The sequence below is a fragment of the Heteronotia binoei genome, chromosome 21 (genome assembly GCF_032191835.1).
Source record: "Heteronotia binoei isolate CCM8104 ecotype False Entrance Well chromosome 21, APGP_CSIRO_Hbin_v1, whole genome shotgun sequence".
NCBI lineage: Eukaryota > Metazoa > Chordata > Lepidosauria > Squamata > Gekkonidae > Heteronotia > Heteronotia binoei.
Genome location: NC_083243.1, coordinates 165888077 through 165911333, shown reverse-complemented (window position 1 = coordinate 165911333; position 23257 = coordinate 165888077). Strand labels below are relative to the sequence as shown.

Below are 23257 nucleotides of genomic sequence, written 5' to 3'. Positions count from 1 at the left end.
GTAGCCAGAAAATTTCATTGCGGGGGGGGGGGGGGGGGGCACGGAAAAATTTTTTGGAAAGCCAATTGGTGAGAGGGAGAACTGGAGCCAAGGAGGGGAGGAGAAAGGGGATTTTCCCTTCTTCGTATATCGTCATGTGTCCTCCCATCTACATACCAATAGCCAGGGCTTCTTCTGTAGAAAAGGCCCAGCAGGAACTCATTTGCATATTAGGCCACACCCCCTAAAGCCAAGCTAGCCGGAACTGTGTTCCTGTGTGTTCCTGATCAAAAAACCCCCTTCCAATAGCAAAGCTTGCCAAATCTGGTGACTGAAGATGTGAACAGGCAAGACAAATCTTTCTACAAACCTAAAAAGGGCCCCAGGTTGTGGAAAAATCTGAAATCTTAAAAAAATTTGGGGGGGGGGGGTTAAAAACCCAAAAATAAAAAAGGAGTGCCTGTACCTTTAAGCAATGGATTCTGTCAGTAGCTGTTGTTAGGTAACCACAGTATTCCAGGCTGAGTTTCTTTAAGTAAAAGATATGGAAAGGGGCCAGGGTCCTTTCCAGGTCTATTCTGGCCTTTAAAGTAGGGGCCAAGCCTTGCTAGGGTTGCCAACTTCAGGCTGGGAAATTCCTGGAGATTTTATGGTGGAGTCTGAAGAGGACAGGGTTTGGGAAGGGGAGATACCTCAGCCAAATATAATGCCATAGAGTCCACCATAGAGTCATTTTCTCCAGAGAGACATCTCTCATCTTGAGTTCAGTTGTAACTTTGGGAGATCTCCAGGTCTCATGTGGAGACTGACATCTCTAGCCCTAAAAGCAGCCTCCAGGTGATTTAATACCATCCAACTTATATGACTCAACTAGACCTGAAAATAGTGTGGGGAGGGGATATACGGGAAAGGAAGGTGCCACCACACAAGTCCTTTAGAGTTCCTTACAATGCACCACATAACTGGACAATAGTTTTTCTAGGCAGAGGATTTGGTGGGGGGGGGAGGTGGAGAGGAAAACTTGGAGACAGATGAGCAGATAAAGGTAGGTCATCTGTTGGGTAGGAAGGAATAGGGTTGCCAACTCCAGGTTAGGCAATACCTGAATATTTGGGGAGTGGAACCTGAGAAAAGTGGTTTGAAAAGGGGAAGAACCTCAGAAGGGTTAAATGCCGTAGACTCCACCCTCCAAAGCAGACATTTCCTCCAAGAGGTGGGTGAACTCCAGATAGGGACTGGAGAATTACAACTACTCTACAAATGACAGAGATCAGTTCCCCTGGGAAAAAATGGCTGATTTGGAGGGCACATTATCACTGTTGAGGTTGCTTTCCTCCCCAGGCCTTGCCCTCAGGCTCCACCCCCAAATCTCCAGAAATTTCCCAACTTGAAGCTGGCAACCCTAAGAGGAACTGATCTCTATACTTGGGAGATTCAATGTGATTCCAAAAGATCTCCAGATTGGCACCCCTAGAAGGAAGCAGGAAAAGACGACAGCTTATGGGGGCTTTCAGGAAAGGGAAAGAGGAAATAATAGGGAGGGAGAAATGAGCCACCTCCTGCATGTCCTTAAGAGTTCCCATTTGTGTCACCTAATACTCTTAATGTGCAATTTGCCCATATGTGAATAGCATGCTAATCTTCCTTACAGTTCCTTCAATAACTGGAAACTCATGCTCCACAGATATGCTTGTGGGCTTAGTTTACTAACAAACCAATCCACTATCACAGTGTCTTCCAAGGTGACTACAACAAGAAGGGAAGATGCCCCTGACATCCAGAAAACTGCTGTTGGGGCTTCCAAAATGGGAGCACATACGGCCAGGGCTGCGTGGACTGCACTGGCTGCCAATTACATACCGGGTCCAGTACAAAGTGTTGGTCATTACCTTTAAAGCCTTGTATGGCCGAGGACCAGCCTACCTGAGGGACTGTCTCTCCCCATATGAACCCCAGAGGGCACTGAGGTCAGCTGGAAAAAATAAAATGACTATCCCTGGGACGAAAGAGATCAAGTTTCAGAATACCAGAGCACGGGCCTTTTCAACCGCGGCCCCTGCCCTATGGAATCAGCTCCCTGAGGAGGTGCGGGCCCTGCGGAACCTTGATCAGTTCCGCAGGGCCTGCAAGACTGCCCTCTTTAAACGAGCATACATCGACTGCTGAATTGTTGTTAACTAAGGACCCGCCAACACGGTCCTGTTTTAAGGACCTATGTCATCATGGAATTTGTTTAAACTGGCAGATACTAGCGTCAGAATGCCATCATTACTGCCAGATCAATTCAAATTATGAATTTTTAAATCCATCAACTGGTTTTTAAATAATGTTTAAAGTTTTTATTGTTAAATCTAATGTTTTATTTATTATTGTATATGTACGAAATATTGTTAGCCGTCCTGAGCCTGCCTAGGCGGGGAGGGCGGGATACAAATAAAATTTATTATTATTATTATTATGTTTATGCGGTAGAATGATCAGAATGCGATTTCTAACTGGAATTAATGACTCATTTTACCCAAATCATCTCTGAGAAAACCTCTTGACAAAGAGCCCCTTCCCAACCCCACTCTTTTAGTGCTGTTATGGGGAAGCATGGTGGCTCAGCAGTGCAGCCTGGATGAGGTACAGGGGATGAGACAGCTGCAGTGCTGCTGGCAGCAGATCTAGCCACTGCAGCCCCAGGGAGTGTACCATATCACCAGGCCTTTCTCTAACACAGCTCTGGATTGTCTAGCAAGAACATACTTCTGAACTGCCCACAAGTAGGCGGTGACACATACAATGCATTCACAGTTCGAGAGGGTAGCTGTACTGGTCCACAGTAGAACAGCTAGATTCAAGTCCAGTAGCATCTTAGAGACCAACAAGAGTTTCAGGGTATGACTGACAGGGCACAGTTAAAACTCCCATCATCAGTATGCACATAAATTTCTAGACTCTGACCATTCCTCTCAGAATCCAAATGATCTCTGCTCATACAGTTACTTAGTTCTATCTGTCTGAGCTATACCACTGTCACAGAGGGCTCATGTAATTGCTCCTCCATGGGGGAAATAAATTCCCTCCTTACAGAAAAGCAACAATACACTCCTGTGCAGAGTTACTCCAGCCTAAGACCACTGATGTCAATGGAGTACCACTGCTCTGCACATGGCAGGGGAAAAGATTCTGGCCTCTCTTTCTTCCTTTACCATTCCCTAGTTGATCATTGAGGCAAGATTTTTCTCCCCCACCCCGTACACTGCTTCTACTATTCCTCTCCAGCCTAAACATATTTTTCTATCACTTTTTTAAAATGTTTTTGCAAATCTGCTAACGTTATTCAAAATTAAGAGATTATACTGGACATTTGCTTTGGGATTGGCTGCCCTGGCCTAACCTTGCCAGACCCGTAGCCAGAAAATTTCATTGCGGGGGGGGGGGGGGGGGCACGGAAAAATTTTTTGGAAAGCCAATTGGTGAGAGGGAGAACTGGAGCCAAGGAGGGGAGGAGAAAGGGGATTTTCCCTTCTTCGTATATCGTCATGTGTCCTCCCATCTACATACCAATAGCCAGGGCTTCTTCTGTAGAAAAGGCCCAGCAGGAACTCATTTGCATATTAGGCCACACCCCCTAAAGCCAAGCTAGCCGGAACTGTGTTCCTGTGTGTTCCTGATCAAAAAACCCCCTTCCAATAGCAAAGCTTGCCAAATCTGGTGACTGAAGATGTGAACAGGCAAGACAAATCTTTCTACAAACCTAAAAAGGGCCCCAGGTTGTGGAAAAATCTGAAATCTTAAAAAAATTTGGGGGGGGGGGGGTTAAAAACCCAAAAATAAAAAAGGAGTGCCTGTACCTTTAAGCAATGGATTCTGTCAGTAGCTGTTGTTAGGTAACCACAGTATTCCAGGCTGAGTTTCTTTAAGTAAAAGATATGGAAAGGGGCCAGGGTCCTTTCCAGGTCTATTCTGGCCTTTAAAGTAGGGGCCAAGCCTTGCTAGGGTTGCCAACTTCAGGCTGGGAAATTCCTGGAGATTTTATGGTGGAGTCTGAAGAGGACAGGGTTTGGGAAGGGGAGATACCTCAGCCAAATATAATGCCATAGAGTCCACCATAGAGTCATTTTCTCCAGAGAGACATCTCTCATCTTGAGTTCAGTTGTAACTTTGGGAGATCTCCAGGTCTCATGTGGAGACTGACATCTCTAGCCCTAAAAGCAGCCTCCAGGTGATTTAATACCATCCAACTTATATGACTCAACTAGACCTGAAAATAGTGTGGGGAGGGGATATACGGGAAAGGAAGGTGCCACCACACAAGTCCTTTAGAGTTCCTTACAATGCACCACATAACTGGACAATAGTTTTTCTAGGCAGAGGATTTGGTGGGGGGGGGAGGTGGAGAGGAAAACTTGGAGACAGATGAGCAGATAAAGGTAGGTCATCTGTTGGGTAGGAAGGAATAGGGTTGCCAACTCCAGGTTAGGCAATACCTGAATATTTGGGGAGTGGAACCTGAGAAAAGTGGTTTGAAAAGGGGAAGAACCTCAGAAGGGTTAAATGCCGTAGACTCCACCCTCCAAAGCAGACATTTCCTCCAAGAGGTGGGTGAACTCCAGATAGGGACTGGAGAATTACAACTACTCTACAAATGACAGAGATCAGTTCCCCTGGGAAAAAATGGCTGATTTGGAGGGCACATTATCACTGTTGAGGTTGCTTTCCTCCCCAGGCCTTGCCCTCAGGCTCCACCCCCAAATCTCCAGAAATTTCCCAACTTGAAGCTGGCAACCCTAAGAGGAACTGATCTCTATACTTGGGAGATTCAATGTGATTCCAAAAGATCTCCAGATTGGCACCCCTAGAAGGAAGCAGGAAAAGACGACAGCTTATGGGGGCTTTCAGGAAAGGGAAAGAGGAAATAATAGGGAGGGAGAAATGAGCCACCTCCTGCATGTCCTTAAGAGTTCCCATTTGTGTCACCTAATACTCTTAATGTGCAATTTGCCCATATGTGAATAGCATGCTAATCTTCCTTACAGTTCCTTCAATAACTGGAAACTCATGCTCCACAGATATGCTTGTGGGCTTAGTTTACTAACAAACCAATCCACTATCACAGTGTCTTCCAAGGTGACTACAACAAGAAGGGAAGATGCCCCTGACATCCAGAAAACTGCTGTTGGGGCTTCCAAAATGGGAGCACATACGGCCAGGGCTGCGTGGACTGCACTGGCTGCCAATTACATACCGGGTCCAGTACAAAGTGTTGGTCATTACCTTTAAAGCCTTGTATGGCCGAGGACCAGCCTACCTGAGGGACTGTCTCTCCCCATATGAACCCCAGAGGGCACTGAGGTCAGCTGGAAAAAATAAAATGACTATCCCTGGGACGAAAGAGATCAAGTTTCAGAATACCAGAGCACGGGCCTTTTCAACCGCGGCCCCTGCCCTATGGAATCAGCTCCCTGAGGAGGTGCGGGCCCTGCGGAACCTTGATCAGTTCCGCAGGGCCTGCAAGACTGCCCTCTTTAAACGAGCATACATCGACTGCTGAATTGTTGTTAACTAAGGACCCGCCAACACGGTCCTGTTTTAAGGACCTATGTCATCATGGAATTTGTTTAAACTGGCAGATACTAGCGTCAGAATGCCATCATTACTGCCAGATCAATTCAAATTATGAATTTTTAAATCCATCAACTGGTTTTTAAATAATGTTTAAAGTTTTTATTGTTAAATCTAATGTTTTATTTATTATTGTATATGTACGAAATATTGTTAGCCGTCCTGAGCCTGCCTAGGCGGGGAGGGCGGGATACAAATAAAATTTATTATTATTATTATTATGTTTATGCGGTAGAATGATCAGAATGCGATTTCTAACTGGAATTAATGACTCATTTTACCCAAATCATCTCTGAGAAAACCTCTTGACAAAGAGCCCCTTCCCAACCCCACTCTTTTAGTGCTGTTATGGGGAAGCATGGTGGCTCAGCAGTGCAGCCTGGATGAGGTACAGGGGATGAGACAGCTGCAGTGCTGCTGGCAGCAGATCTAGCCACTGCAGCCCCAGGGAGTGTACCATATCACCAGGCCTTTCTCTAACACAGCTCTGGATTGTCTAGCAAGAACATACTTCTGAACTGCCCACAAGTAGGCGGTGACACATACAATGCATTCACAGTTCGAGAGGGTAGCTGTACTGGTCCACAGTAGAACAGCTAGATTCAAGTCCAGTAGCATCTTAGAGACCAACAAGAGTTTCAGGGTATGACTGACAGGGCACAGTTAAAACTCCCATCATCAGTATGCACATAAATTTCTAGACTCTGACCATTCCTCTCAGAATCCAAATGATCTCTGCTCATACAGTTACTTAGTTCTATCTGTCTGAGCTATACCACTGTCACAGAGGGCTCATGTAATTGCTCCTCCATGGGGGAAATAAATTCCCTCCTTACAGAAAAGCAACAATACACTCCTGTGCAGAGTTACTCCAGCCTAAGACCACTGATGTCAATGGAGTACCACTGCTCTGCACATGGCAGGGGAAAAGATTCTGGCCTCTCTTTCTTCCTTTACCATTCCCTAGTTGATCATTGAGGCAAGATTTTTCTCCCCCACCCCGTACACTGCTTCTACTATTCCTCTCCAGCCTAAACATATTTTTCTATCACTTTTTTAAAATGTTTTTGCAAATCTGCTAACGTTATTCAAAATTAAGAGATTATACTGGACATTTGCTTTGGGATTGGCTGCCCTGGCCTAACCTTGCCAGACCCGTAGCCAGAAAATTTCATTGCGGGGGGGGGGGGGGGCACGGAAAAAATTTTTGGATGGAGGGACTCCCCCTCTGGCAACCCCCACTCTCTCAGCCACCACTTTTCTCCCCACAGCTCTGGCAGCTCCGGCCCCCTCCATGCGTAAACAGCAGGCTCCTGGGGCTCTTGCAAGGCACCCCCCTGATCACGTGATCGGCAAGAAAAGCCGTGCCAAAGCCGGTGGTGTTTATGCTGGCTTTCCGGCACAATCAGCAAGTTAAGCGCGGGGCAGCCAGCACTGAACTTGCTGATCATGCCAGAAAGCCAGAGTAGGAACCACTGGCTTCAGTGCTCACGTGATCGGCGTGGACAGGGGGGCATCTTGCAAGAGCCCCAAGAGCCCGCTCTTTACTCTTTACCCTTTTGCTCAGTTGGTGGGTGTGTGAGTGGGTGGGAGGGAGGGAGGGGAAGGTGCCATGCAGACGGGGATGGGCCGCCAGAGCCGCAGGGAGAAAAGTGGTGGCGGAGAGAGCAGGGGCTGGGAAAGGAGGGGCCATAAAGGTCCAAGGGGGGTTGGGGGTGAGCCCCCCTCCCCCCGTGGCTGCAGGCCTGAACCTTGCCCATTTCCTCTCCCCCCAAAATTTAATGAAGGGGGTCCCATCTTGTTGCATTATTTGTTGGCTTTCCTAAACTGTCTTTAACATTCCCACCTTTTAGTGAACTATTGACTAGTTGCTGGAATCCAGTATTTTGCATAAAATGTTCTCTGCCCCTGTGCTATTAGTCTTTTTCCCCCTTGACTATACCAACTCTACATTTTAAACCCTTCTGTTTTGAAGGGAACGCCCACACACCACTACATTATCTCGAAACTCACTTTTGGTCTATGCTATACGAAAATACAAAGACTTCTTTTCTCCTGTCCTTCTCTCAGCAAAGACTCACGTTTTTGCCGAGCTCAAAGCTGGGCTGATCCTCTGCAAGTTCCCCGATTAACAAGGGTTTCATGAACTTTCTTACTACAGTCTTGTCCAGATGGAAGGCTGTGAATGGATCCTGGGGAGAGAAAAAAAACACAGAGAAATATGGTAAATAGCCATGTAGCAAAAGATAGTGTACAGTGGCCCTCTATTGGTCAGAGGGGGGAAATGCAGATATTGCTGCTCCACTCTAAAAACGTCTTCCATTTCTTGGAGTACTGAGACATTTTAATTTAGAAATATCTCGTCAGTTGCTTATATCATCTCCTGTCTTCCTCCTCCTTTTGGTTCACATTCCAAAATATGGGGGAAGCCTGCTCCACTGAGAAAGCGCTCTAATTGTCAGGAAGTTTTTCCTAATGTTTAGTCAAAAACTCTTTCGATTTAATTTCAACCCATTGGTTCTGATCCAAACTTCTGGGGCAACAGAAAACAACTCCCCACCATCTTCTATATGACAACCCTTCAAGTACTTGAAAATGGTGTTCATATCACCTCTCAGTCGTCTCCTCTCCAGGTTAACCATACCCAGCTCCTTCAGCCTTTCGTCATAAGACTTGGTCTCTAGACCCCTCACCATCCTCCACTGAACATGTTCCAGCTTGTCTATATCCTTCTTAAATTGTAGTGCCCAAAAGTGAACACAATACTCTAGATGAGGTCTAACTAGAGCTGAGTAAAGCGATACCATCAATTTGGGTGATCTAGACACTATACTTCTCCTGATACGGCCCAAAATCACATTTGCCTTTTTAGCTACCACATCACACAGCTGACTCATGTTCAGCATACAGTCCACTAAGATCCCTAGATCCTTTTTTCACATACTACTGCCAAGACAAGTCTTCCTCAGCCTATAATTCTGCAACCTATAATTATTGGAACACAGTTCCAGCTGGGTTGGTGTCAAGGGGTGTGGCCTAACATGTAAATGAGTTCCTGCTGGGCTTTTTCTACAAAAAAGCCGTGTGAAACAATGGTGACATTGAGATCTGGTCTAATATACAACTGAGTTCCTGCTGGGCTTTTTCTACCAAAAAAGCCCTGAGCATTCCTTCTATTCATTCATCTAAATCATTTATAAAGATATTAAACAAAACAGGTCCCAGGACAGATCCTTGAGTTACTCCACTCGTTGCTCCTCTCCAAAAGGATGAGGAACCATTCACGAGCACTGTTTGGGTGTGATCTATCAACCAGTTACAGATCCACGTAACAGTAATAGGATCCAACCCACATTTTACCAATTTTCAACAAGAATATTATGTAGAACCTTATCCAAAGCCTTGCTGAAATCAAGATGAACTGTCTACAACATTCCTGATTGAGCAAGGTAGTAACTTTCTCAGAAAAGGAGATTAGTATGACATAACTTGTTCCGGAGAAATCCATATGAACAGGATTCTGGAAAATAATCTTGACTCATGCTCAGGACTCACTTCTCAAAAACCAAAGAAATTCAAAAATTGGTTAGATGACATGGATATGCTAGATCTTTTTAAATATAAGTACTCACTTAAGAAGAGTATAATTTCTATTCCCACAGACAGGGCTGTTTTTGAGCTGGAACACACCAGAATGCTGTTCTGGCTGGCTCAGGCAGCATTCTGGCTGCCTTAGCCAGCATTCTGGCTCAGCTCTGGCAGCTTCCCTGAAGCCTGGCTGGACGACTGGGCTCAGGGAGCCTAGCCCCATTTCATGGAGGTCTCCCAGCTCCCCACTGGCCGGCTGGGTTCATGGGGCTGAGCCACACTGCACTGTGGCTTCCCAACACCCTGCTGGGTGGTTTGACTTGGGGGACCAAGCCATGCTTGCACGGAGGCCTCCCAGTGCCTGGCTGGCCAGCCAGACTCCGGGGGCCAAGCCATGTTTGTGCAGAGGCCTCCTGTTGCCTTGCTGGCCGGCTGGGTTCAAAGGGCTGAGCTGCGCTGCAGCCTCCCTCGATGCCCTGTTGGCCAGCCGGGCTCACAGGGCCGAGCCGCAGTGGCAGGATTGTTGCTGGCTGGGATTCGGCAAGTTTGTTGATGCTCCTTGATTGCTCCCATCCCCTCTCTTTCTTTCGCTTTCTTTCCCCTCTGTGGAGCCTAAGTGGTGGGCATTGTCTTTTGAAAGACTGCTGCTGGGGTATGTGGGTGCCTTTAAAAGTACAGTGGGAGAAGCTGCAGCTTCCACATGAAGGGAGGGATGGCAGGTGAGGGGTGGGAGCCAGCTACTACCAGTTCCACTTGCACCTGATTATTTCAGCTGGTGTGGCCTAATATGCTAATGAGTGTAGTGCCCTACCTGCAGTTAACTTCCAGCTCTCCCCCGGCTTCCCGGTGGGAGGCTGGACTGGAGCCCTGATAGGAGAAACACACTTAGATTGATATGCTGCCACCAGACTGGTTTTAGTCCAGGAAGCAGTGAACCAGCCCAGCCTGCTTCCTCTAGGACATTACACAAATTACAGGTTCTTTTGCCCAGATCTGAAGTCTCAGAAATAGACTCTTTAATGGTAGGGTTCAAGGCTACTGAAGAAAGCTTCTATAAAGCCCCGAGAAATAGATCAATTCCAAAAGGTTGTTAACAAAGACTTATTGAGGCACAAGATCTTACCAAACACACTGCAGCAAAAAAATTAAAATTCCTTTATCTAAATTACCTTGGTGATGCAACACCAGTTGTCAGTATAATTCTTAAAATAAAGTCCATGAGGTAGGTCAGCTTGCAATAGTCCCCAGATGTAGCAGCAGTCCATTCTGTTCAGCGGAACCCCAGGGTTCCCAAACAAAATAACAGCACTCTCTGGCATACAGCCAGAGGTCCAAAGACAAGCCTAATGGAAGCACAGCTTCCCTTCTTTTAACCATTATTGGGAACCATAGGCAATAATTAGATTCACCTGATCCCACTAAACTAATCCAAAGTTCGACATATGCAAATTAAACTTTGGCAGATGGAAATGATCTGAATTGGCTGGGCCCCTCCTGCTCAGCTGCTGCATGGAGCCCCAGCTAGCCCAGCTAACAGGAATCATTCAAGGGAACCTAAACAGTATGCTAATAGCCTACAGGTAGCCTTGTCAGCCTCAGTAATTCAAGCGGAGGACTAGGCTTCTGCAAAGACTCACACCAGGGCCTAAACATACAAGTTGAAACTTCAGAATAAAATGATCCCAGTCACTACAATAAATGTGTGCCCTAATATGCTAATGGAGTTAACAGGCTAATATTAGGTGGTGTGGTCTAATATGCTAATGAGTTCCTGCTGAGCTTTTTCTACAAAAAAGCCCTGCCCACAGACATAGCTCCCATTCTAGAATAGACTACATTATTGTCAAGTCAGTCATGTTAAGGAGTATCAGCAGGGCTTTGTTTGGAGAACAAGCCCAGAAGAACTCATTTGGACATTAGGCCACACCCCCGGGTATCATTGTTTTACATAGGGCTTTTTGTAGAAAAAGCCCAGCAGGGGCTCATTTGAATATTAGGCCACACCCCCTGACACCAAGCCAGCCGGAGCTGCATTCCTGTGTGTTTCTGCTAAAAAAAAGCCCGAGTATCAGTCTCAGTTGATGCAACAATGTATGCAGATCATCCACCTCTAATTCTTGAGGTTACAATTCAAAATGGGATTTTTAAAAAGAGAGTGGAGAATTAACAATTTACTGATCCAAAATAACAATTTGGCTGAAAAGACAAAGGCAGAAATAATTTTTTTTCCCCAAATTAATGAAACTTAAGATGTTAATTTCAGGACATTTTTGATCAAGTTGAAAATCTATATGAGAGGTTACTTGATTTCCTTAACCAGCTACTATTTTAAAAAGAAATTGTTTGAATCAGGTCAATAAATGATATTATACTGAAACCGGGGGGGGGGGGAGGAGGGGAGGGGGGAGAGAGACAGTGACCAGATCTAAATAAGATATACAGTGGAATACAGCAAATGGCAAGTTGAAATATGTTTTCAATGCTGCAAAATCTTTGTTTAAACTATGTTTAAATATGTAAATAACTCTAGAAAGATTTTGGCAAGGACTTAAACAAAGGCTAAACAAAGAAACAGGATAATATTAAAGATTAAACAAAGAAACAGGATAGTATTACAAACAGATCAAGGAGTAATAACTGTCAAAACTGCTGAAGTTCTGGAGGTATTTCAGCACTATTATGAAAATCTACATACTCCAGAAGGTTCTGTAAAGAAATTTTTAAAAGGTATAGGGATTCCTAGACTTTCAGTAGAATGAGAGGTTTTGGATAAACCCATTTCTACTTTAGAAGTATTGAAAATTATGCAAAAGGTCAAAGCTAATCAGGCACCAGGGTCAGATGAGTTTACTAATGAGTTTTATAAAACTAGTCCTCATATTTTGGCTCCCTATTTGGTCAATTATTTAATAATATGCAGGATTTTAGAAACATACTGGATATCTGAGCTGTTGCAAATATTGTACTGATAACAAAGAACGGGAAAGATTTGCAAAAGCCTTCATCTTACAGACCTATTTCATCATTAACCCTCTCAAGGAATCGGGGGCAATTTTTACCCTGGAGTCATGGGGAGAAATGGTTTGCCCATTTAAAACTTTCTACAGGCACCAACCTCCTATTATGCTTTCTCTTCAGTGAACTGAAGTACCCTGAAGTCCCTATCAAAAGGAGACTAAGAACGCAACAAACTTGGAATACAGGAAGTCTGGCAGCTCCAAATAGAAAACCATATTAGGAAGCAACTTGTCATACTGCAGCATCCTGTTGTTTAAAGAAGATCAAAACAAAACAAGATGGGTAGCCCTTTGACTGTAGCAGTAGAAAAGAGTAAGAGTACAGTAGCAATCAAAAAGCTAACAATTTGTGGTAGGATAAAGAGGAAGGGAGCAGTGGTTCACACAATAAGTGAATACTGACTCATGAAAGCTCATACCCTACCACAAAACAAAACAGTAAGAGACACTGAGCAGGCGGGGTTATTTTGTCCATTAAGTTGCTGGATCTGGTTGGAGAGGGGGGATTGCAACTAACAAACTCTAAATGTGATTTGGACATTAGCTAAAAATTGGGATAAATATAAAACTTAAGTCATCCTTATGTTTGCCAGTATTGTGATATGCAAATTTTGCTGAGGCATTTCAATAAAACAATTTTTATGCTTGGGGGGAAATGATGCCTGGGGGGGAAATGATACTTGGGGGGAAAGCAGAATAATAGACCTTTTAAAGGATGGTGAAATACAAAACATAAGGATGTGGCTTCAGGGTTTTTTTTTCATATTTCCAAATCAGCCATTTCATACACAGTAGGCAAGAGCAAATAAATATATCAAGGTAATTTAACACTTTTGAGGTCTTCCAATTATGTTTGGCTAGATGGCGTTGCCTAAAAGCTACTATTTACAGCATACTGGCAGAACAAGGAGCACCCATGTTCAAGGAGGGGTGGGGAAAAGACCTGCTAATACAGTTATCTGATAACCAGTGGAATAATCCTAAGAGCACAAGGGACGTTTCAGTGAATGTAGCAGTAAGGGAAAATTTATTCAACTCACATATTGGTGGTATTTGACACCAGACAGATTACAGAAAACAACATCTTCCACATCAAATATATCTGGAGATGTAAAAGACATATGGACTCGTTCATTCATGTCTGGAGGCAGTTTTTTGGAATAATGTGTTTAAATTAGTGAGATAAATAATGCATACAGAAATACAAAAATATCCCATTTTAGCTCTTTTGAACATGATGCCCACAGGGATTTCAGTTGTTGTTAATAAGAAATTTATTCATCGCAGCCAGATATTGAAAAATGGCTAAGGAAAGTATGGTACACACCATGTTCATAAAGAAAATACCTGCATATAGGAAGCACTGGGATGGAGACAGATATGCACAGGATAAGTTTGTACAAGTCTGTTCTACCTTAAATTAAAACAAAGCCCCCTTTGCTGGAGTTTATACCCTTTTGTATGAGTCCTGTCATCCAACATATTCATCCCATCCACCACATGGCAACCTTTTAGGTGACAATCATATCACCTTGCAACTCTTCTGGTTCCAAGACTCAGCATAAAGGACTCTGGAAGGACCCAAGCTGCAATTATTTCTTCTGACCACTAAGAGATGCTATGGGACTGTTTCCACTAAAGCCTGCCAACCTTTCCCTGATGTATTCCTACAGTTGAGACAACCAGAATAACATGATGGAAGCAAGGCTTTATAGTATTTTTAAAAGTAAATAAATTTGCATTATACAGATGTTTCTGCATGCCTCTCAAAGTCCTTCCTTCCCAATTCAAGTATGTGAAAGGGAAACCAACCTCTCACAGATCCACCTCTAATTCCATGTGAAGTCCAGCTTTTCTGTACTGGAGTGATAGCCATGCGTCCTGCTTCGTGTCATTTCCTGGCTTTTCTAGTAAAAGAGGTGTTGTAGGCAATGCATCTACCAAATCAGAGTTCTCAGGCAGGCTTAAGTGTCATAACCTCCCATTTCCGCCCCAAAAAGAGGTGTAGAAATGTCTCATTTTCACCTTGTCTAGTAACCATGGTCTCTTAGTCCTCTCTCACCTACACAAAATGTCAGCTTGCTATCTAGGCCACACAGAAGTATTACCAGGCCCTTGAGTGGAGCAATCCCAAGCATCTTTATACATACTGGCACTAACAACATAGACAGGAGATTTTTTAGTTGAATTTAATGCCATGCTTCATTTTGATTTGTCTTTTGTTGCCTCTTCCTAGCCCTCTTTCGGTATCAGCAGCACACATATGATCAGCACAGGAATAAAGAAAGGAAGAAACACAGTGAGGAATAAGTATGGAAATGCTAGGGTGGGACATTTACAATTATATCTGTTTTTAGAAATGTACTCCAAGATGAGGAGGGCAGGAAGAGTTGCATCAGTGCTTAGTTCTCATGGCCCTTTCTTGCACACCCAGGGAAATGCTGATTGACACTTTGGGATCAATCAGCCATTTTTCTCCAGGCCAGTTTGGCAAGAGATCCTGGAGGTTTCTGCCATCCTTTGGGCATGGAACAGGAGTCACTGGGGATGAATGTGTGTGTGTGGGGGGGGGGGAGATTTGTGAAGTTCCTGCATTGTGCAGGGGGTTGGACTAGATGACCTTGGAAGTTCCTTCTAACTCTGATCCTGTGATTCTATGTCATTTCAGCAGCAGACTGCAGTAGCCATTCTAGATTTACCCAAAGGTTTCAAACTGCAAGCTTGAAGGGGACATAGCAATTGTCAAGACTTGACACACACAAAAAAACTGCACTTCTTTAATGAGGCACCAACTTTTCTGGTACAACATCTGGACATCACTAAGGGATCAGACTGTATCAGCTGTTTCCAAAACAGTATGACAACTGGATGAAAAGGGGAGGGGGGAAGGCAGATGATAGTGGTTAGAAATCAGAAGTTTGAAATGAAGGCTGTAAACATTAGAAATGAAGGCTGAAAAACCAGGGCTGTCTTACCCATACATGAACCTGCCTTATATGAAAGAAGACCCTTTGTCCATCAAGGTCAGTACTGTCTTTTCAGACAGTGACTTTTCAGGGTCTCAGATGAGAGGGCTTTCACATCACCTACCACCTGATCCTTTTAGGTGGAGATTACTCAGTGAAATGATTTATAAACTGATTTCAAGCAGCAAGTCTGAAAGTGTACCATGCCATTAAGACTGTTCCGATTCTTAAATGTATACACACAGAGAAACAGACACACAATGGGACAGCTATCCATTTCAAATGGGCTCAAAACTAAATGAACGTATGGATTTACTTAGATTTATTTCAGCAAGGTTTTCCCCCTCTACATATGGGATAGCCCTGATTGAACTGAATGTCCTAAAGACGTTAACAAAGAAAACAGATGGATCTGGTGCATTTTTTTCTCCAAGAAGATCAAGGTGGCACACATAATTCTCTTTTCCCTAAAATTTATCCTCACAACTATAACCCTGTGAGGAAGGCTGGGCTGAGAAAGAAGGATCAGATCAAAGTCACCCAGTGAGATTCACTGAAGAGTGGGGATTTGAACCAGAATCCTAGTCCAACACTGGCTTTTTGTGGGGTCAACATGATGCAAATAAAACTAAGGCTTAGTTCCCATAAACAACAGATGGGGAAGTAAAACAGTGTTCTGGACTGCACCATTTCAGACTACAAAGGGCAGAATACTCTTCTCACACACACATAGCAATTAGGGAGGAAGCTAGGCTAGAGCATTTTTCTATGGCATGCTTGTTTGCTATGCCCAAGGAATGTTTGTATTTAGGAGTATTCAGCCACTTGAATTCCACCTTGCAATCTGCAATTGTAATGCTCTGATTCAAGATACCTCGTTCATTTGCCATTAGGCCTAACACCAAAGCGACATGTGCATTTTCAGGCACTTTAATGACCACTCAAGGATCAACTGCTTCATTTAATGAGCCACTGCTGTCTGCAACATGTTCTTACTGCTTTGAACATCACCAGACCACAAACTAGTGCAGCAGAAGACACTCTTCCCCTTGCCTTCCCTTGATGCTGGCCTGCACTACTCTGCAACTACATTTGGATGTGATCTCCTTATGGATGTGGTTTGTGATGGTTGAACAGTATGTAACCAACTTTACCATTCTGCAGAAACTGTCCACCCACCTCATCACCTCTTTCACTGTCCTGCTTCCTGTGAAACTGACACATTGAGGGGAAATGTTAATTACAGCAATGCCCCTTTCTGATCTCCCAGCTTTGTGGATTTCAGTCTTTCGTAAGTCTCAGGATGTGAGCCAACTTTGGTGGACACACATGTTCTGAAAAGGAGAAAAGTGAACAGTGAAATTGACAAGGGTTTTCTTGAGCTTGCCGCTTTTACAGGAGACTGGGGAGGGGGGGGGGGAGAAAGTAAAGACCATGCCCCAGAAATGAACCCTGTTGTACAAAAGGAGATGGACTCAAGTAAGGGAAAAACTCCATGACAGATTTCGCACTAGAGCTTGTTTCGGGTGGAGAGCCCTTTTGCCTCCGGTGCTTCTCTCCATTTTCGCACAAGCTGCCTCAGAGAAGTGAGTTGGCGCACCACTTTCCCACCACAAGCAAGATCCTCTGGCAAGTGGTTTCTGCTTGCCATGGGAAAGCAGTGCACCAAATGGCAGCTCTGCAGCAGCTTGTGCCAAAATGGAGAGCACTGGTGGCAAAAGGGCTCTCCACCCAGAACAAGCCCTAGTGTGAAATTGGTCCATTGGTTAAAAGTCACCAAGGTGTCCAAAAAAAGAGATATTAAAATGTGATAAAATAGCCCTGACCTAGATAGCCCAGGCTAGCCTGATCTCATTAGATCTTGGAAGCTATGCAGGGTCAACTCTGGCAAGTACTTGGATGGGAGACCTCCTTGGAATACCAGCAGTTGGGAGGCAGGGGCAGGATTTATTCAGTCACCTCCCTGAATATCCTCCAGGCCTCCAGTAGGGATTCAGTCACCAAAGGTCACCGTGACTTCCAAGTGCAAACACACACAAAAATAAACACAAAAAATACCCCAAAATGGATTTTTAACATGGAAATGAAAACTAAAAAGGCACCTCACAGAATACAGTTCCATTCACAAGTGACAGAAAATACTGGAATAGCAACATGCAGCTATTAATCCACTTTGCTGTATGGCCACCAATCAATTACAAATTGGGCACAAGCAGTTTTAAAAGTGCATGTCTACTTTTCACACATGCATACGGAGAGATTGTCAAAGTGCTCTAAGTAGAATTTTAAAAATTGATTTGAAAGTCCACAGGATACAAAAAGCCATTCCCATCCTATACTATTTAGGGTCAGGCTTTTTTCCCCCCCAAATACCACTCATCTCATGTTCCTAGACCCTCTACCCCACCCCAGTCTCTCAGCACTGCCCCTATGCTGTGCCCCACCAATCTCACTCTCCTTTTCCCCTGCTTCAATAGACTCAGGAAAGAAACACATTTCTCCTGGTCCTTCTAGCTTTTTATCCCTCATTTCCACCTCACTGCTAAACATGGCACATGCTGCCATACACTTTTGATCTTTCAGATGATGCTTCTTTTTAAACTGGTCACCAGTCCAGACTGTTGAAAATGCAGATGATACAGCCACTTATAGCTCAGCTCAGTGTATTGCTTTCAAAAGAAAGGGTGATTTCATACTCTGTGCTCACGTTTATCTGTAGAAGAATGTGGGAGGGGGAAGAGAGTGGTATTTTCCTGTCAGTTTTCTTATTGGAAGGGGGAAAGGGGGTGGTCCAGAGGCAGAGCAGCAGATGGTGGTACCACAAGTTTCAACCAATCGTTACAATTATGGCTGTAAAACCTGGCAAAAATGTCTAGCCAGGAGAGGAGGGAGGAACTGAGCAGGGGGTTTCAGTGCACTTCCTTGAAATCACAGTGCTTTGCAAGGCAGCAAAATACAAATACAGAATTACTATTTCTCCTTATATTTAACAGCTTCATGCTTTGGGGTTTTTAAAAAAACAATTCTGGGGAAAGGATTCTTTTTAAAAACTGTAATTGCTTCAGTTTTTCCCTTATAAGAACAGTACACTCAGCTTCACACAGCTTCATTTCAGAGTTTACAAATATGCTGTTAGCATACTGCTAAATCCAGGCTAAAGTATATAAGCTCTGCGAGCAACTTATTAAGAGTCAGTTTACACAATCACCATGCACACTGCCTGATTATGTGCATGTGGAATGCACTGTTCGTAGTAAGCCAGTCATCTGAGTCATTCTTCCACCATCTTCCAGATGCAGTTTGGGGGGCAGGGGGAGGAAATTAGGTTACCTGTCTTGAGGCTTAAGACCCAAGTAAATATTTTGCACAAAAGTCTGAGACAACTGCCATTTTTTAAGATCAAAACTGCTTCAGGAGGGGAGAATTTGGAAAGAACGGGAGAAGTGGTGGAGAGGTGAGAATCTCAACTGTCTTTCACCTGGGGCTTCTCCACTCCCAATTTTCCCCTCCTCTCGTTAGTTATGCAATTCCAAACAGATTTTCATAGGCAGACACGCAACTGGACTTCTATTACAGAAACACAGCTAAAGAAGCCCATGTAGAGCAGAGACAGAATGTGTGTGTGTAAAGCACATTTTACCATTTGAAATCCCTCCTCTCTTTTCCAAAAAACCATTGGGATGTAATTTTGTACACTATTGCGTTTCATTTTGTTAAGTCCTGAGGACACTGTGAACTAGTCACCTATCATCTATTTCACTGGGAACAGTATTCACTAGAAACTAATTGGAATGATTGCTGCTTACTTTCTTGGACTACAATCTGTGGGTTGGATCCTGCTGTCTGCTAATGGGCATGAATCTTTCCCTGCCTTTAATTTTAATTTAATCTTCAATTTATACCCCGCCCTATCCTGCAGCCCTTCGCCCTGGTAGCCAAGGGGCAGGAGACCTTCACAGACAAAAGTCACATAGGCTACTGGGTTCCTATGATGAGGGGAACTGAGTGAGATCTCTCCTCCTTCTTTCATGAGCCAATTGGTAAGATTGAGCCCTATAAAAATACTGAGCAGTTCTTGGGGACAGTAGGCTGTTCTAACTCCATAATGTTTGCCATTAAGGCTACTTAGGGCCTTGGAGAGCCAATACCAGAGTGCAGCCCTCAGCTGTTCAGGCCAATAAACAGCCTCAGTGTAAGGCAGCTTTATGTATTCAGTTGTAAAACTGCTGATGATTCTAATAAATCAGAGCTACAAAGAGATTTTTCAAAAAGCCATTACTGTCCCCAGAAGAAGTTGAAGACAGAGATAAGGACAATCGAAACAAACTGTTCATGAAAAGGTTAAATGGATATTCAGACATTGTCATCTCTATAGAGGAAGCTCCTGGATCTTAACAGACACAGTAAAATCACCACACTTTACTGCTGTGAATATGATTCCTCTGCTGTCAGTATATAAGCATTCTGGTTAAAACACCAAAGCTATGGCATTCACAGTAACATCAAAACCAACTATAAGACAATTAAACTATATTCTGAGTCAAAAGGGTCATGACTGTCCCAACTGGCATGTAGAACTTTGTTTAAAAATACTTTAACATAATCTTGAGTACCTTCTGCCCTACAACCCCTTGTAACTGTTCAACCAGTTGCAACCATAAGTGTATGTGCATTTGCACAAACAGAGTACTTGAAAGAAAGGGTGAGTAAAGAACATGCTGAATGCGCGCTCCTGAATAGAGTGACCAAACTGCATGCAGTTAGTTAGCAGTAGTGGCAGCATATGCAGAGTGAGTGAGTCATTCATAATATATTATTACATCTGCCTGGGGTGTAAAGAATGTGCATGCACTGCGTATCACAATGCTGTGCAACAAAATATTGCCTTGCATGTAGAGTATCATGTGCCTCCTAGTTTTATAGGCAGCATCATTTTGAATGCGTACGTGTTCTTAGAATGCCATTTGTGAGGGCCAGCTGATAGACTTAGCAGAATCAAGCAATAAATATATATCCTGGTCTATACCATCTGAAGAGATTATTTGAATGCATCTGCATGAGAGAGCAGAGGGGTGGGAAACCAGCATGCAGAAAATTGGCAAGTCTGGAAGAAAAGTTCAGCCTAGTCTTCTCAATGGTATGTTCATTTTCTGGTGTGTTTTTTCCATGTAGGAGCAATGAAAAACTCTCCATCCCTGCAGCATGAAGTGGTACCAGCAAGGAAAAGCTTTACTTGATTTGCTTTGCTTCTGCTGACTGCGTATACTAGCTCTTACAAAGATAACAGTTAGCTTTGAGTAAGTGCATTTAGCTCTTCTAAGTGGAAATTGTTATATCTTCAACCAAGGAATAGGAACAACCCAGAATTAAAAACTAGAGAACCAGAATAATACACTGGTTAGAACGCTGAGCTATGGTTGGGAAAACCTGGATTCAAATCCCCACTCAGCCATAAAGTCCAGATCCTGAATTAATCACTCACTTTCTAAACATCACTTGGACACGATTGCCATAAAGATGAAGGGTGGGAGGAAACAACTATGTATGTCATGCTAAACTCCTCAAAAGCTCATGGAAGTGTATTGCATTAATACAGACCGTAAGCACCAGCATTTAACTAGATTGCCTAAAGAGCTGTCCATAATTTATTTTATCTTACATAAAATGTAATATATATAAAATAAATTATGGAAAGCTCTTAAGTTAACTATTAGTGCTTATGCAGTTCACATACATGAGCAATGCACTTAAAAAAGACAACTAAAAGCTTAAGGTCTGCTGATCAACTAGAAGACTGATGAAAGATGGGCTGACATTCGAATGAACACCATTCTTCCAGTCCTTTGAAGAAATGTTGCCTGAAAAGACAATGAATCGTGAATGAATGTTTCAGGGAAATACCAATGTCTGCTTGGAATTATAAGAAGGTTTAACAAAATCAAACTGGTTTAGAAGTCATGCTGTCTTCTCAGGGAAATTAGAGGTTGGTATTTAGGTGAAGGGAAACTAGAGCATCTAATAGAAGATTTTCTGAATGTCCACCTGTCTATATTTTCCAACTTTATTTGGGGAAACCATGACAATTATATAAAATTAATGTTTCTGGTATAAAGGTTCCTCTTCCCCCAGCTCTACCTGCCCTCTTGCTTTTGATGATGATGATGGACGGACAGACAGGGCGAGCGAGCATTCATGAGTGAGGTCCATGGACAGCACTACAATTTTAAAGGGATATTTTTAAAAACTGCTCAATGTCCCCTCATCGCATGCACACATAGTTGTTTGGAGCAAGAAGAGCACCTTGGCCCACCATGCTGGGGTGGGGGCTCACTTTAAAATTGTACAGGTGTACACGTCACACTCCAACAGGGCAGCTGATCTCCTTGGTGTGTGAAGAACACAGTATCCTCTTCACAACAGCCCAAAGTTATCCTGCTTTTCTCATTAGGAAAAGGTGAGAACAAAGCATCCAGTGGCAAGGTAGAGTTGCTAAATATACAAATGCAAAATGAAAAAGGGAAAAAACAGAGAAAAGCAATCATACTGGTAAACATTACTCATTTTGCTGAATGAAACACTGATTGTACACGAATTCACTTTTGTTATCTGTTCTAATTTTGGAAGGTGACACTGACTCAGGTGGCTTCATATGATTCCTCTGTAGCTCTGGTGTCCTGTAGTGACAAAGATGATGTTCTGCACCCTAAACCAGATTGCATGGACACTGTTAGAAACAGGATGCTGGAAGAGAAATCTGGATTGGACAGATTGCTCTGATAGGCATGTTCTTAACATGATAAGACATGGGCCTTTGGGGGGGGTCTTAAATAAAAAGCTGGATAAAAAAGGCAGAGTTACCGCTGTGTGCACAATTCAAATCTTATGAACATTCCGCATCGTGTTTATTCTGCTCTCTTTGCATGAAGAATGTGAAGGCATAGTGCTAAGACACTAGCCCATTGCCACTATAGTACTTCATTGATTACATTTAGATTTTATACAATAACATTACACTAGTCAGCACCTCCTGCATCCACAGCCTCTTGAACCTGCTGTCTGTATACTTCATACCTAAAGATGCCTGCCCAGTGGGGACCTACTACATAGCATATGAGGGCTCTAATCCAGGAAAGTACATGAAGAATAAGGATTCCTGTTCGGGGAAACACTGCAAGTCCCATTGGACTTAATTCCAAACAAACGGCTTTATTATATCGGTGCAAACATGATGAATCCAACTCCGGGCCCTCCCATCCGTAAACGCCACCGGATGCTGCCCTCTGATTCTATGTCCCCAAACGACCTTTTTCACCCGTCAGCGTTCCAACCACTTCCTCAAAAAAAACAAAACTCGGCACCATTCCCCGAAGACCCTCCCGGCGAAGCTTTGCTGCCCCACGTGCAATGCAACCTGCCTCCCCTTCCCCCTCGCGAAGCCCTTGCTGCCTCTCACCGTGGCATCCTGCCCGGCATAGTGGCTGATCACGCGAGAGCCCCCCGGGTGCCTCTTGTGGAACCGGCTGATGTCGTAGACCTTCCTGTCAATCACCAGCCACCGCTCCGACTCCCTGCCCGAACGAAGCTTGATCTCCTCCCAGGTGAAAAGCCGCGGAGGGGGAGAGTCCACCTCCGCCATTGCCGGCTGTTGCAAAGCTACAGTGACCTCCGAGCAACCGCGGAGATTCTGACCGTCCCTCGCCCCCGCCGGCTCAGTCTAGGCGCCGCAGCAGCAGAACAATCAGCCTGTGCCGCGCCCCCTTCCCAGTGTCTCATTGGTCAGGTCTTGCTGCGGGCCACGCCTTTCAAAGAACCAATTGGACTGTCGAGTTTCCTGGCTCTTAGAATGGATAAGAGGACGGATTTGTACATTTTCGTCTGTGCACTGCAGCCTCTGAATTTCCGACAGCGGATGGCCAAGAGAGCAAGCCCATTGGTCAGCGACTTTATTCTGACCATCTCGCTTGGCTGCTGGCCTCTTGCAAGCGCACGCCTTTCCCAAAATGGTTCGCTGAATCTGCACTTCTTTGCCTCTGAATTGCAACACCGTTATTTAGACTCTGGATAACTATAGAGTCCAGTGGCACCTTTGTTGTTCTG

General features: G+C 44.1%; 1 protein-coding gene across 1 annotated transcript in view; it reads right to left on the bottom strand.

The window, feature by feature from the left end:
- LOC132590224 (acyl-CoA (8-3)-desaturase-like) overlaps window positions 1-22893 on the bottom strand; it is a 47965-nt gene extending 25072 nt beyond the window's left edge. The window contains exons 1-2 of the mRNA XM_060263188.1: window positions 22614-22893; window positions 7671-7781 (exon numbers count right to left, since the gene is read on the bottom strand). Of these exons, the coding sequence (XP_060119171.1) occupies window positions 7671-7781; window positions 22614-22796 (294 nt within the window). The 5' untranslated portion in view covers window positions 22797-22893. The remainder of the gene's footprint in view (window positions 1-7670; window positions 7782-22613) is intronic.
- Window positions 22894-23257: the final 364 nt, after the last annotated feature.